Here is a 16,138-nt window from a genome sequence, read left to right as displayed (position 1 = left end):
GTAATCGTCATGTTCAGGCAAGCCGATCTCCTTCTTCCTCTCGGCGGTGGCCAGCAGCGCGGCGTCGAGGGACTCCAGCAGCGCGCGGAGCTCGTGGAGGCTCATCCCGTTGAGCTCGGCGTCGGGCTGCGCGAGCGCGGCGGGGCCCCTGAGGAGCACCCTGGCGAGCTTGGCCTTCTCCTTGCCCAGGTTGCCCTCGAGGTACCTCAGATGCGTGTGCTCCGCGCGCTTCTCGGCGGGGAGCGCGCGGTACCTCTCGACGACGCCCTGCTCCGACTCCCACACCTCGGGAAGAGGAGGACGATGATGGGGCGGCGCGCCGTCGACTACGGGGCCGCCGCCGAGGACGACGACCGCGACGGGCACGTTGCAGAGCGTGGAGAGCTCCGACGCCATCTTCATCAGCCCCCTCTTCCGGCTCGCCAAGGCCGCGGCCCGCTTCCGCCTGTCGCCGATGAGACCCATCGGGGTCTTGCCGCGTCCCATTGCTACCTCGATTCTTCTCCTCGGGGCTCCGGTGGCTGAAAGCTTCAAACCTAAGGCGGCGGTACTGTTAGCCTGCCGACCGGCCGGATCGGCGTGTAAGTAGAGAGACGCGCGAGGAGCCTCGAGCCCACCTGTTTGCACCGGACGCGGATCGACTCGTCGTAATTGGTGTTAGCCTTTTCGTCTAATTCGTGTTAGTTCCAGCAAAATGGGGCTGCTGCTGAATGCGAAATCCAGGATTAGACCGTTAATCCCGTGGTAATGGAGTTTGGGGTATCATAAATTTTTATCTGTACGCGCTATCTGAATCTTTGCCAATTAATGCTAGATCTTCACTTTCCTTTTTTCCGCAAGTTAAGTGGAGTACGGAGTAGGATACAGTACGCGATCTCTGAGAAGCGAAGAAAAGGAGCCCGAGCAGGAATCGGTTTCCGTTACTTGCAGCAGACGAGTAGACGACCATGTGTACATACACAAGTAAACACAACACAACACGATTTTCGTAACAACTTAACTAAGGATAGCAAGTCTCAGGTGGAGTATTATTATTTCAGGCGATGCAGTTCAGGCCCAGGCATCCAAATTCCTCAGCAGCTTCTTGTGCAACACAAACAAGACATGGATAGGTCATAATTAGGATCGATCTCGCTGCAATCTACAATTTGACCTCTAACAAGTGCAGCTAATACCATGTTTGGCAAAGCGAAGCCTTCTGCATTATCCGAAGAAAAAGGGAGTATATATTTACTAATCTCTCGGTACACAATTATAACATTCCGATTAAAATTTTCTCATCCTTTGTATTTGTATAAATCTTGGAAAAATCTCTGTGATTGAATAGCATCGAATTAAAAATAGTTATTTTTCAATCACCTTATAAATAGCAAAGCCGAAGAAAAAGACACTTGCAAAAAAGTTCAGAATATCTTCTTTGAAAGGGGAAGAAAAAGGTTCAGATTATCTTTCCAGGAAGGAAAAGAAGCTAAGATTATCCTGTAAGGAAAATACTTATGTCAGTCACATGACAGGAAAATACTTTGTAACTTTGTATATTCCATTTGTAAATATTCAGCAATAAAATTTTCAGTCGATCTTTTGATCTACTGTCTTTTCCCTCTAAAAAACTAGATAGCTCACCAAAAAACAATCCCCTTGCCTGCGCGAACAAGCGCCCCCAGTAAACCAAAAATTATTTCCATTCCTATGTCAAAGAAATGATCGATCAACAAATGAAGCACCAATGATCGATTGAAGAAAAGGGGAAAGAAGTAGAGGGCGCTAGATGAAAGTGATGCGACGGATCGATGAGTAAGACAAATGGCTCACCATATACCAGGATATATCATCTCCACCGTTTTGTCCATCATAAAAGCAGAGAATAAATTTCATATTTTGCCAACACTTTCTCACTCCAACCAAGGGGATAGCATTGCTCACATGTCAAATAACCGTATCCTATATAAACCAATCTCATGGTTTGTTACTCATTCAAAATCACCTCATGAAATACTAATGGCGGGCCTGGAGTTCTTTTGTCTCTACTCTCAACATCTAAGACTTGTCCGGTCCGGACTTGAGGGTCAAGGGATCTAGACAAAGGAAGGAAAAAATTTCATCTCCACCGTTTTGTCCATCATAAAAGCAGAGAATAGCCAACACTTTGTCACTCCAACCAAGGGTATTGTTGGGAATCTGCCCTAGAGGCAATCATGTATGATATAATTCCCAATGTATTCATAAAGATTATTAAGTTGTCCTTGTTTGAACATTTGATATGTATCATTGAATATGTGATTTGATTGTGGAACTATGTATTCATGTTGTTCATACTAAATTGTCCTTAGTCATTGAGGTTGTGCTGGACACATAACCTAAACTAATGTGAAAGTTGGCTGATGACTCGGTTCCACTTGTCATGGGCATGGTGATGTCATTCCAGCTTACACGGACTCGGTTAAAGAGTTTAGCGAGTCGGACTGACCCATATTGAGATGCAACGAGTAGGTCGTCATTTGCATGTCTCAATCAATGTAATCCTTAGACCTGAGGTTATCGCACAATCCGAGTTGTGGATCACCAACTTAGGTTCTGTCAAACGTTGTTCCGTAACAGGGCAGTTATAAAGGCAGAGTTCGGGTTGACTAAGAATCAAGCTGTGTGATGTGGATAACCAAGATGGGATTTTGCCCCTCCGACTGGAGAGATATTCTCTGGGCCCTCTCGAGTGATATGATTCGGGAAGCATGGCCATGCGCGACTCGGTTAACTGTTAACCGGGTCGATCGATTAAGAGTTAGTCGGATGAATCGTATATCACAGATCGAGAAAAGAGTTGAACTATTAAAGGGATGACGATTAATCGCCTATAGTTCGACAAGGTATATCGTGAGGCAAAGGGGACTAAGACGTATGTCACATTGGAAGGTACGTCGTCATGACTCGATGGTACTTGGGAGTCGGCACGTTCTGCTAGGAGCCGCTACCGATTGATCGATTGAGAGTCGGACTCCAATCGTGTCCAAGTCGCCATGAGCCTGCGGGGTCACGCACTTAAGAGCGGGAGCAAGTATTTGGTCGGGTTGGACCCGAACCGGAAATGGGCTGACAATGCGAGTTGGACTCGCAGAGTGGATGGGCCACAAGTGCTGGAGCCCACTTCCACTCGGTATATAAGCAGGGACGTGGGATGCCTAAGGGGCATGGTTCGCCACTCTCATGCGTTGAGAACCCTAACCCTATTTAGTCCAACCATCGCACCGGACCTAGCAGTCCGCCGCCAGAGCTCCTCCTCGCACGTGTGGATACCGGCAGAGGTGCTGTACGTTCAGCACTTCGACGATCGCGGGATTGGATCGGCTGGATCGGATCGAGGGACTGCACTGCATCAAGGCGCTGCATCGATAATCCGCAACTGCGCGTCTAATGGTAATCCTTGTGGCCTTCTACCTCGGCTAGATCTTGGGAGTTCGCGTAGAAAATGTTTTGTTTATCTCTACCCGCCCCTTCAGGTATAGCGTTGGTCACGTGTCAAATAACCGTAGCCTATATAAACCAACCTCATGGGCTTGTTCGTTCACATTCACCTTATGAAATACTAATGGCGGGTCTGGAGTTCTTTTGTCTCTACTCTCGACATCTAAGGCTTGTCCGGTCTGGATTTGAGGGTCAACGAATCTATAAAAGGTGAAGGAAAAAAAATAAGCTACTAGTTTTTCTCTATGACTCTCTTAACATAGGATTAAGCCCACTGATTGAGCCGATGAAACCTATTCACAAACATCGACATGTCACCTTTTCAGACAATTACACCTCGTTAACGAGGTAGGCGTACATGATGAACTAATCCTTGACTCTTTTTAACGACAACCAGAATGAAATCAATTTTATTTTTAAAAGCATACGCTTTGTTGTGGAAATTTTTATCACTTAAAACTAAATTTCCGTTTTCTTTGCTAATGAAAATTTATAGGATATCTTTCAATTCACACAACATCAAGGATTGAAACAAACACAACTGTTCGGGCTTCGCCACACACAAAGAGTTTGAAAGCCAAGTTTGTCATGAACACGTTGTAGGCCCAACGCAACTCGGGACTGGAGCCACAACAACTAGGCCCGGCCTGATCCACTAACCACTCGGTCATTCCAATAAAAGCTCGACGCTCCAAGCACTTCTCGTTCCACTTCATCTCCTCGCATGCACATAATGACTCAACCTCCTCGGTGAACCCATTTCACTGTCAAGGTATGTTGCCCCCTTCTTCGTCGTCTTTGCTATTCCTTGTTTGCCACTATCTCATCTCTCTTCTTCCGTCCTCTGTCGTGGCAACTATTGCCCTCGCTAGTTACTAGCCCTTGTACGAATAAAACAATTGAGAAGAGAAGTCACAAATCTCATCGAAAATAGGCCTAGTAAATTCAACATTAATTAGCTGTCATTTTACAAACAATTTTTTTACTAAGCACATCACAGAGTAACCAGGTGCCCAATTATGTCCGGCATGATGTGCATTGCCACGGCCCACGGGCGCTGCTGACAGGGAGCAGCCCGCGGAAAGCAGCTCACTACGCTGTTTTCTCCCTGCCCCGACGTCTCGGTGCCCAAGGGAACGTGCGCGCCAGCGGGCACTCAGAGCAACTCCGGAAGGGCAACGCAAATGGGCCGGACTGGTTCGTTCGGGCTGAAACGGTCAAACACGGGCCTAGTGGGGCGACGCATTTCCGTCCCCGTCCGCGTTTTGGTCCAGTTGGACCCATTTCACTGCCAAATTCGGGTCGGGTTTGCGTCGACCCGAACCAAGCACGGATCGCCGTGCCCGAGTTGAAGTTCGCGCTGCACGCGGCACCCACCATGGCCAACATCGACAATGAGTTCTTCTTCAATCACTTCCTCGACGCCTTGTCTGATAGGACTTCGACGGCGACACCGAATTGTTGGTGAGTGCTGCTCTTTTCTTCCATCTGCAGAACAAGATCTGGCATCCAATTCGTAAGGGTTTGATTAAGGGGCGTGCGGCCGCGCTAGACCGCAACAAACAGGCCGGCCATGTTCTTCTTTTCAATGACTACTTCCATCGCACCAACCCTGTATTTCTTGCCCATCTATTCCGACGATGGCATTGGATGAGGAGGCTGTTGTTCAGGCGTCTCATGGAAGGTGTGGCCAGATATGACGACTGCACATACGCAACTTGGACCGGCATCTTTCCAACAGTTTCTTCATACGCATCATGAATGAAATTCGGAATTGGACAGCTCATAACCAACTTCATAATGATTTGGTTGAGCATATGTGACAATATATAGAAAATCAGTAGAGGATTTCCTATTTATTTCAATGTTTTTTATACTATTTGTATTGGATGATTTGTAATAATGCGAAACATTTGTTTGAAGTTTATTTGCTTTTGGCAAATGATCACAATTGTACAATGCTCCGCTATTTACCGGTCAGGTTGTAAACGGCGTCCGTTTATTTGCCCGCTTACCGCCGTTTACGTGCAGCAGTGTGCAAACACGGTGAAGAGAGCAACCTAGATAGCATAGAAACGTGAAAAAAGAGGGAGAAACGGGCCCTTGCGGGTAATAAACGGCCGTCTGACATCCCTATTTGCCGGACCAAATGAATTGCCCCGTTGGACGCATGGGCCGACCGAAACGGACAGTGGCCAGACCGGGCCGTTTTCTGTCTCGTCCACGACGGCACGGCTATGCATACATCAAGATTGGTATGCACTGATTAATGTCAAATTATAGTTTCTGTAATTGTATCCTCGTTTTCCAACTATTTGACGAAAACAGCGAAAAATGCGGTCCGGGTCGCCCCGCCGGTCACTATGCATACATCAAGATTCGCGCTAGGTGGGCACACCGATGTGGGCATAACAACAATCAAAGCGACACGGCGGCGACGCAAAACCCAGAACCCTAGCCTCCCTCCGGCCCTTCGCCCGCGCACTCCCATGGAGCCGGCTGCCTCCACCCCCCGCGGCGCTCTCCCCAGGAAGCGGCGGCGGAGCCAGTCGCCGCCTCCCGCAGGAGAGGGCCCCGTCGAGCCCGCACTCGCCAGGCCTCGCTTCGGGGATAACCTCGACCTCATCCTCTCCCTGCAGGGCAAGGAGCTCCCCCTTAAGAGGTTCGTTTGCTTGCTGCTTGCAATTTGATGCAGCTTAGCCCTCATATAGCTCTCCGAGTAGGATTTGAAGGAATTAGTCTGTAGTTCGCATGCTTCTAGGTCGCTGACAATGTGGATTGGGGGATGCTTGTTTGCTGGTTTAAGTAACCGCGCGAGAAGATTTTATCTGATTCAGCCCAGCTGGGGTCTTAGTTTCGTCATACTTGTGTGCTTCATATGGATTTGATGTGGCTAGCAGTGTACATGTGCACTGATTGTACCATTGTTGACTTAGCATAATATACTCTATAAAAATAGTTGCACTGATGCTCCTCGAAAAAAAAATAGTTGCACTGATTAATGTCAAATTATAGTTTCTGTAATTGTTTTCTGGACTTCAAAAAACATCAAGCCAGACTAAACTTGCATATTACGATTATATGGTATGCGCATTCCAATTTGGATATTATAGTACATATTCCAGTGCCTCTTAGTTGGCGAGAGAGCAAGTTTGTTAATTAATTCTTCGGTGAACTTTATTATGCTCCCACTGTTTGTGTTCGTAACAGTTGTATGTTATATCTTGCAGAAAGATTGAACTAGCCTTCAATTTTATCACAACCGAGTCAAATCGATCAAGCTATGGCCATAGAGTGGACAATATTCAGCTATCACGTATGGTGTCATTTATTGGAAATTGGGTGCAGTCTATCCTAATTCTGCCGGAGAAGAAAGTGTCAGAATCTTTTGATCCCGTATTGGATTATAGATGCTGGGTCATCTTAAGATTTTGTATTGAAAAGAAGCCATCAGTCTCTATTTCTCTGAACCTACTTAAAACACTTGGTCGTGTTGCAAAGCATGGTTTGAGCAGAGTAAATGTCACTGCATGTGGTGACAATGAATCTTTTGAGCTCTTCAAACAAGTTTTGGAATGCATGTCCTTTCTTTTCTCCGCCAATACAAGAGCTTTCTTCAACGCGAGTGTGGATTTGTGGACCTTTTGTATCATTGAGGCTATCAATGTTGTCCAGAAGGATTCACCCAATGAGAAGAACGAGTGTACTGTCCTTCAGGATTTTGCAAATTGTCTGCTCGAGCAATTTTCAAGTTTTCTAAGATTCTATGCAAATCCTAAGAATATTTTCCGCACCTTTGTTGATAAGATTCTTGATCCACTGTTGGAATTGTTGGTTTTACTTAATTCACAAGCAAATTCTATCAAGCACAAGCAGGCAGGAACCACGCTGAAGATTGTTGAAGAAATTTTGTCAAATGGACTGTTTCATCCGCAACATCTTAGTGGATATTTTGGTCTCAAGAATTTGAATAAAGCATCTATTGCCAAGGATGTCAGAGGGAGCTACCATAGGCATCTGTTTGAGCGATTCAAAGGAATAAAAGTAGAAACCAAGGCTGTATTGCTTGCTGGGTTTGGTAACTTGCTTCAATTGTTTGTTAGCAGAGCTAGAAGTCAAACAACATCTTTAGCACCAAGGGGAACATCATTCAAAAGCCCGCAAAATAGTAGCGAGGGCTCTGAAGAACCCCAGCATCATAGAGAATCCCTTTTTGAAGTGTTCGTGCAGTTTATGGAACCTTTGGTGTTAGAATGTAAATCATATTCGCAAAAGGACTTCTCTAGAGTTACAAAGCTAGTGGAAGTTCATTGCATGCTGAAGTCCATAAATGAGATATTGACAACTGTTATCAAAGAGAAACTTTATGTGCCTACAGAGGACACATCTGAAGGATCTTATTTGCAGTTCTTGCAAGACATTTACATGGTCTTAATCTTAATGTCTGAAAAACTGTATGACTTCTGGGTGTCAGCTGTGTGTTCAGAAGATACGAATGTCAAGAAGATGCTACCTTTAATGTTTGTGGAGATTGTTGTTGCAGTTGGTCATTTTGTGGAAATAGAATACAAGGTTATGGGGGATGACCTTGTAAAATTGTGGTCAATGATTTTTGCTTTGTCTGCTATTAATGCATCTTCCAAGGACATTAAGCCCTGCTTCCTACTAACCTCAAAGATTTCAAGCCTTTCAGCCCAAGTGATTCACACATTTAGTGAGCTTCGCCAGGTAAGTATGAACTTTTTTGGTGGCTACTTTCAGCAATTTCCTCCAAAATAAAATAACTTCAATGCTTATCTATTTCATACAGTTTTTCCATACACTTGTTAGATTCTGCTTTCGTGCTCTTTCATTGCTTACCTCAATGTTTATATTTGTGCAAAGAGATGGATATTTTGGAAACATGTAGGTTGGTGGTTTTATTTTCAATCTGATGCTTTCTCCCTTGGTTCAACATGTAGGTTGCACACTCCATTTGTATGTTGTGCAATTCTGTGAGAACGTTCAGCGCTGTTGCTGGTCCTGATGTAGTACCAGGCCCATTTTCTGTGGCTTCTTTATCCTCACACAAATGTTTGGAATCACTGGCAACATTGTTGAGTTCCCAAACACTGAGGGATGCTATCTGTACTTCAATAAATTCAATGCCAGAAGGACAGTCTAGTCGGTGCATAGAGGAGATGACAGTAGATCTTACAGATACATTGAAATGGATGGAAAGTTGCAGCGAGGATGTTGATTTGGAATCTCAGGGAAAGTCTCGTTCAAGTGCCAGGAAGTCAGTTTTTAATCAGAAAGCTGAACTTTTTGGAAGGCACTTATCTGAACTATACTCAAATGTTCTTGACTCAATAACTGTGACCCCTTCAAATACTACATTGGTTGCAAAATCTGTTGAAAGGTTGGTGAATGCAATCCGACCCAACTTAACTCAGTTGGTGAGAAATGAATCAATTAATTTGAGTGAGTTCATCCGTTCAGTCGTAGGAAAAAATCTATCTGATAAACAATGCGTGAACTGGCAGAAGATTTCAAGTTTGTCCTGGCTTTTTGTCTTCTTCTTCCGCATATATGCATCATGTAGAAGTCTGTATAGGCAATGTGTAGGCCTCATGCCTCCAGATTTAGCCATAGAAGCAACAGAATTAATGGGGATTTCATTCACTGTATGTTGCGGAAATGAATGGACCAATACAGCCAATGTTATTGCGGAAGGCTATTTTGCTTGGATTGTTGAAAGTTCAGGCTCCCTTTTGAATGGTATCGAAATTTTGTCACAATCCATTCCAACAAACCATTCTGGTCTTACTATGCTCGTCTACATCCTTCATGTGATGGCTCTGCAAAGACTCAATGACCTTAACAGACAGATTAATGTCTTTGACTTTCTGCTTGAAGAAGATACACATCAGTTTGATAAGGAGGCTAGAGGAAACACAGAGTTATTAAAGGAGTCTTGCTGTCTTGAGGCCGCTCGACTGACGAATTTTATGATGAGCTATATGAGAATATTGTCCTCAGGAGAAAATAGCCATTTTGGGTGTTATGAGATTAGTTCTTCCAGGGATCTGAGTATATGCTCTTTAGATGAAGGTTCTTTTCCTGTAGCAACTTGGCAGCTTCTGTGTGAAAACATTGATATTTGGAGTTCTCATGCATCTAAGAAGGACTTGAAGAACTTCTTTTCTAACCTGATAAGGTTTTCTTTTGTTCAAAAGAGGTCATGCAAAGATGAGGAGAATAGCAGCTGTCAATATTCATACAGAGAAATCACTTTGCATACTATTTCTGTAGAGCTCCTTTGTGATGCTATTATTTATGATCGAAAGGTTTGCATTGTCCTAAACTCCTAATCCTTCCATCCAAATAAAGTATTGTTATTCAGCAATTTACCAAGTATGCTGATAGTATTAGTTCTGCTATGATGAACTGACAATGATACATTCTTTCCCAATTTTGAGTTTTGGTACTTTCCTCTGTTTGCTCTTTCATACTTTGTTGGTCTAATTTGGACGAATGTGCTACTTCCTAGGTGCTATTGAAGAATTTGACATCAAGTTTTTGTCATGCTCTGAAGAAATCAGCATCTTCTTTTGTCACCAGAGATGACGAAGATAATGCCTTATTGGACATCTCACCTGATTTGATGGAGATATTAAATAAACTGGATAGCGAGAAGTTGTTAGGCACATATCCTGATGCTACACATGCACACATGGTCGATAAATACCGGATCTGTGAGAACTTGCTTAAATTTTTTAGCACAGCTCCTGGATTTCATTCAAACTCCAAGTCATTCTTGCGACTTATAACCTATATTCTCCATCTCGAAAGGCAAGTGTGCATTTTATCAATTTGCAATTTGTTTTCACTGGTGATCGCAGCTACTCTTTCTGCAGTTGTACAAAATAGGCACTTTTGACCCGAAAATGTGTTCAGAATCCGAGGGTAGGAGTAAGTGTGGCAAATCTCTCTGAACAAAAGGTCCATTGTTCTTGTGGACCTAGGCATAGTTTTTCACTTTATGCTCATTAATTCTACTTATCTCCTTGGCTTTACCTCATTGTTTAGTCTTGTGACATTAATCGTAGGGCAGGAGTAGGAGTGCCAAATCTCTCTGAACAAAAGGTCCATTATGTTAATGGGTCTTAATGCTGTTAATAGTTGAGCTTTCATGTCACACAAAAACCTAGTCAATCCACTTGCTGATTTGTACAACTCAAGAAATTTTCATTGTAATGTTATTGGTTATTTCTAGTGCTTTTGGTGTTTTTAGATATCAGGAACCTCTAGCCTGCATTCATTTTGTTCCATGTATTTAATGGATTAAGATGGACTTTTTATACGGCAACATGTGACGGTGAACTATGTGTCACCTAGTTAATGCTACATCCTTTTTGGGCAATCTGTGTTGTCAGCAATTGCTAGGATAATACATGCCAACATGCACATTTTTTTATCTTCAATGGTAGCGCTCTGATGAGCTTGTTAACAAATTCCTCGGTTTCTTTCTTTGCAGACTCCTGCTATTGGCATTGCTAAGCCGTCGTGATGAATCCTGTAATCCCATTGAGCTAATTTGTCTGTTTGTATGTTGTCGAAGGGCAATGAAAAATCTTGTTTTGAAATTTGGTGAAGGATACCCAGAGTCAAAGCAGTACTCGGCATTTTCCAAACTTGTTGGTAACTCATACTCTCTGATTTGGCTTTTGAGTTCTGTTCAGGAGATTGTTGGTTTGTCTCACAAAATATTTGAAGCAGACCCTGATCAGAAGAAAAAGACCTTATTCTCCTTGGTAGATACGACATCAGAAATATTTTCTATACTAGCGAACATGAATTCTAGATTTTGCTTGTTTGGTCCTGAGAAAAAAATTAGATCCTCCCTGAAGCACAGTCCTAGTGAAAGCAACACTTCAGAACATGATGGCCAGACATTTGATGTACTAGAAAGTTCAGCCTTCGAATATGTCAAGACTATGGCTGAACAGTTAGAGAAGACTACAACTGGCATACCCATAACTGTAAACGGTCGTAATTGTGTTATCAAAATAGAGAACTGTTATAGCACCGTGTGCTGGGATAAACTATTATGCACTATGTCTTGCATAGGTGGATTCTTGTGGGGTCTTATTTCAGCATTAGAGAGCACAATTAAAGACTATCCAGTGTCAAGCTCAGAAGAAAGAAAATCAATGCTTCAGTATGCCTCCAGTTTTAGCATATCTATTGCTAAATTTGAGACCTTTGTAGATATTTGTTTGCATGTTTTGTTTATGGAGAACAAGGGTTGTGAATTTGTTGATTTAATGTCTGCTCGTCTTCCACAAGAGCTGGAATGTGAGAATGGTTTTCTGAATATTGATGTGGTCATGGATGGATGTACTATGCATGAAACAAAGGATAATGGATTACAGTCAGATGTTCTGCCCAGTATTCCAAGTGAAAATCATTATGTCGGTCCATTTAATATACGATGCATGAAAGAATCTCTTTTGGAAAACCTGTTAAATGGTGAAGGTCCATTTGTGGCATTTACTTTGAGGGAGCTCTACAGTGTATCTGCTGCTATTGCTAAGTTGAAGGGCCTCCTATCCTTTCCCAGTGGTGTCTGTCGGCAGGCACGCAATCCTTTTGAACAGCTGTCAGTGGGTCCAATGATTGGGACAGCTTATATCGCTCTACAGAAAATTGCAGACATGTCTAATTGGCCAGATATGTATTCTCTTGTATGGATTGATGGAATATTGAGATACCTTGAAGTTATAGGAACTTTGCCTAAACACAGCTTGTCAAAAGAACTTTATGCTCAGATAGTAAATGCACATATGAGGGCTATTGGAAAATGCATTTTACTTCAAGCAAAGAGTGCAACTCTACCTACACATGAGATTGGATCAAGCACAAAAACTCTTCATTTGAAGAATACATCTGGTTATGTTACTAGAAATGTCATCGATAGGCAGAATATAATAACCTCGTTGAAATCAAGGCTTAGACTGTCAATGAGAAAATTTGTTAATGTTACATCAAACATGCATCTAAGTGCAACTCTGCAAGTCATTGAACGAGCATTGGTCGGAGTGAATCAATATAGCCACTCAATATATGAAGTAAAGACAGGAACTTTTGATGGTGGGACGGTTTCTTCTGATGTTGCCGCTGGAATTGACTGCCTCTATCTCGTTCTTGAATCTGTGCCAGGTTAGCAGTCAAAAGTTCTATCTGATATTTTCTGAAATGCAATTCTATTATTCCTGTAATGTAATGTGATTTCAATCTACTACTAAGATGTTAAATTGGCTTTTCCAAAGAAATAGTAATCTACTGAATCTCAAACATCATGATATCCATGAGCTTGAGAACTGATTACTTGCCCAACAATAGCTATTTAATATACCTGACAATAGCACAAGTCTGAGGATTTTGTTCTCAGAAAAAGAAGTCTCAGGATTTCATTCGTAATTAGTACATATTCCAGTGCCCACTACTGAATATATCAGGTAATAGCCATAAATTAGGATGAGCCATAGGTCCTTTAAATAAATATCTTAAACTTTATTTTGGAGGAATGCTTGATAACAGGGTAGTTGTTTAATGCTCAGAATCCATGAATCGTCTTGGATGAATAGATTTGTGCTGTCTAACTTTTATAGCACATTATTAAAGGAACATACTTGAAGCTATTTGAACCTTTTGACCTTTTCACTGACTAGTAGTGTACAAGGCCAAGGGGTGGCTAGCGTACTGCGGTGTAAGAGAACATTGGTTGTTTTGCGAAAGGTTATGATTTCAAACCCCACATATATGCCCCTAGAATGAAACATGCAGTTCCTGTTTATTCTCGAGAGGGATTATAATTATATAAAGGTGTGGACTGTGGAGTTGATATTTTTGCCAGCGTCATCTCAAACCCAATGCCTGTCATCAGCATTCTGCAGTTTACGTAATGCCTGTCGTCAGCATTCGGCAGTTTACGTAATGTTTTAAGGCAGGAGACAAGTTTTGGGACTAATTTCCACTTATATTGCAGGAAATAAGCGTGTTTTTAAGAGAACTATCCCAGACCTAGTTGGTGCTTTATTCAACATTGTTTTGCACCTTCAAAGTCCATTCATTTTCTATATGGAGAAGCTGCCCCCTCTTTACCCCGGTTTTCATCCAGATGCTGGAGCCGTTGTTCTAATGTGTGTTGAGGTTATCACAGCATTTGTGGGGAGGCATACTCTTCAAATTAATGCATGCCATGTATCCCAGTGCTTGCATCTTCCTGTGACACTTTTCAAGGGCTTCAAACATCTTCTTGCTGGTCGGAGTGGATCCTGTTCATCAGAAATTTCTCGTGGCCAAACTGTAGGACAACCTGTAGAAAGTAAGGAATATATACTTGATAGACAATTTTCCATTGACATGTATGCTGCATGTTGCAAATTGTTATGCACTGCCCTTCGGCACCAACAGCGGTAAAGATTTGGCCCTCTATTTTCTCCTGTCATTTTTTTGCGAGAATCCTCTTATCATTTTATGTTCTTTAAGTTGAGCCTTTATATTGTTGTTTTTTTTCCTTCGATCTAGTGAGGTTGGACGATGTGTGGCTGTACTGGAGGACTCGGTAAACATACTACTTAGTTGTTTGGAGTCTTCAGATACCAAGAAGGTTAGCTTGGCGGGATATTTCGCTTGGAACAAGGAGGAGGCAATAAAATGTGCTTCCTTTTTTAGAAGGATCTATGAAGAGGTCAGTGGTGCTTATTATTTGAAATGATATATATCTCGCTTTGATAGTATGTCATGTGGACATCTGGTTGGGCTGTGCTCTCTGCTGGACCTAGTGCACACATTAGCACTGGGCTTATTTATTGCCCAAGGTTTTTGGTACCCTTAACTGCAATATGCTGCTAAAAGGAGGATTTATAGTTAGGAGCCATTTGCTACAACACAGAATTTTTGCAGTTTGGCTTTCACTAAAAGTTAAAAACGTAAATGGCATAACAGGGAGATGTCTCTGTGTGCCAACAAATCAATTGTGCTAATTATCCTTGTGTGGACAATGTAGATGCGTCAGCAAAGAGAAGCCCTAGGAAAGCACTCGATGCACTTTCTTGCTGGTTACATTTCGATGTTTTCTGGACAGGGTCCATTTCAGACAGGCATAACACGGTATGTTCTTTGCTGCTGAAGGTCTTCTATTTATGCTTTCGCCTCAGCAATCTCATCCTTCTTACATGGCAGAGAAATTGACGAGGCCTTGCGACCTGGGGTGTATTCCCTAATAGATATCTGCGAGGAAAGTGATTTTCAACAGCTTCACACATATCTGGGTGGTCAGTAACTCTTGCTCATTCTATTTATGAACACTTGTTACCACTATACATACTAATCTGACACTTCTTTGGTTTTGTAGAGGGTCCATGCCGAGCCACTCTTGCTAACCTGGTGCATGATTATAAACTACACTTCCAGTATCAAGGCAAAATTTAGTTGAACTTAAGATTGTTGGGACACTTGGGTGTTTATCCTGGTTAGGCCGGATATTAATCCTATAGAGAGCCATTTTCTGCGTGACCTTGGGTTCAGAGCGGAAAGTATAGCACAACCTTATGCACCAAACAATGGAACAATCAATGAGAACATGGTTAGTTTTTCTGTCTACCTTTATAAAATTAGAGTCAAACATACATGACACATGTTCTGATTTCTATCTGTCATTTTACAGATTTAATGCTCACCAAATCAGCCTGTTGGTAGTTGTGACAGATGAGGAGAACCAAGTTGTTTGCAAGAAGTCCCTGCTGGTGATATGTAGCCACCCAGTGATGTTCTTTAAATGAACTCGGTAATCTTGAGGACATGTTGGACTCAGTAATCTTGACATGTTGGCATTCATATTTGCCATTTTTGGGTAATATCTTATGCACTTGCTCTGAACCAAACTAACATCCTCCCTCCGTCTGGAAATAAGTGACGTGGATAAGTGACGTGGATTTGTATCACTTATTTCCGGACTTATACAAATCCTTGTCACTTATTTCCGGACGGAGGGGAGTATTATTTAGGCCATGCTCTATAACTATGACCAAGATTTATTTATTTTACAAAAAATCTAAGATGTACATGTCTGCAAATTATGTGAACTTACAAATTCTCATGCAAGATTACTGTGCTTGAAAACTACAAATTGGTGGACAGAAGTTACTATTTTGTCTTCATAATCCTTCCGAAAGTAAAGAATTTATGTCTTCATGACAAAACTGTATCTCGCCATCCGTTCACCCCTTTATGTTAATGGTTACATACATGCATACTGCGGTAGCTGAGCAGAGCTCAGGAGCATATGCTACGGGCTAAAAAAATTCATTCCAAAAAATTCTAAGTTTTTCATTCTTGTGGCCTGTGGAAAATGTAAACTTAAAGCACTTGTAATTCTTTTTTAGCTCCCCAATTTTGTCTTCATGTAAACTGAAAATAAATAAATAAATAAATACGTAGGAGTAGTTAATTCTAGTATCCATGTGCCAGATTTTTTTGGATCTATTTAGTTTTAGTTTGATAAATCTTTCTTTGGTTTATTTCAAAATAAAAGGAGAACATAGGTTCCCGGACTGTAAAAATCTGCGTCCTGGTAAATCTTCTCTACTCTCTGTTGCCGTGGAGTGGACATTGTCGGCACTGAGCACCT

At 42.4% G+C, this 16,138-nt stretch overlaps 1 protein-coding gene across 1 annotated transcript; it reads left to right on the top strand.

Annotated features, from left to right (window-relative positions):
- Positions 1 to 5,879: 5,879 nt before the first annotated feature.
- LOC100832613 lies at positions 5,880 to 15,637 on the top strand. The gene is made up of 11 exons (XM_010230708.3): positions 5,880 to 6,121; positions 6,690 to 8,187; positions 8,421 to 9,788; positions 9,992 to 10,293; positions 10,979 to 12,663; positions 13,493 to 13,922; positions 14,035 to 14,197; positions 14,516 to 14,619; positions 14,692 to 14,783; positions 14,864 to 15,094; positions 15,176 to 15,637. The coding sequence occupies exons 1-10, from the start codon at positions 5,949 to 5,951 to the stop codon at positions 14,938 to 14,940; spliced, it is 5,892 nt and encodes a 1,963-aa protein (XP_010229010.1). The 5' UTR covers positions 5,880 to 5,948; the 3' UTR covers positions 14,941 to 15,094; positions 15,176 to 15,637.
- The last annotated feature ends 501 nt before the right edge of the window (positions 15,638 to 16,138 follow it).

Source organism: Brachypodium distachyon, chromosome 1 (assembly GCF_000005505.3).
Source record: "Brachypodium distachyon strain Bd21 chromosome 1, Brachypodium_distachyon_v3.0, whole genome shotgun sequence".
NCBI lineage: Eukaryota > Viridiplantae > Streptophyta > Magnoliopsida > Poales > Poaceae > Brachypodium > Brachypodium distachyon.
This window is presented reverse-complemented; position numbering and strand designations above follow the sequence as displayed.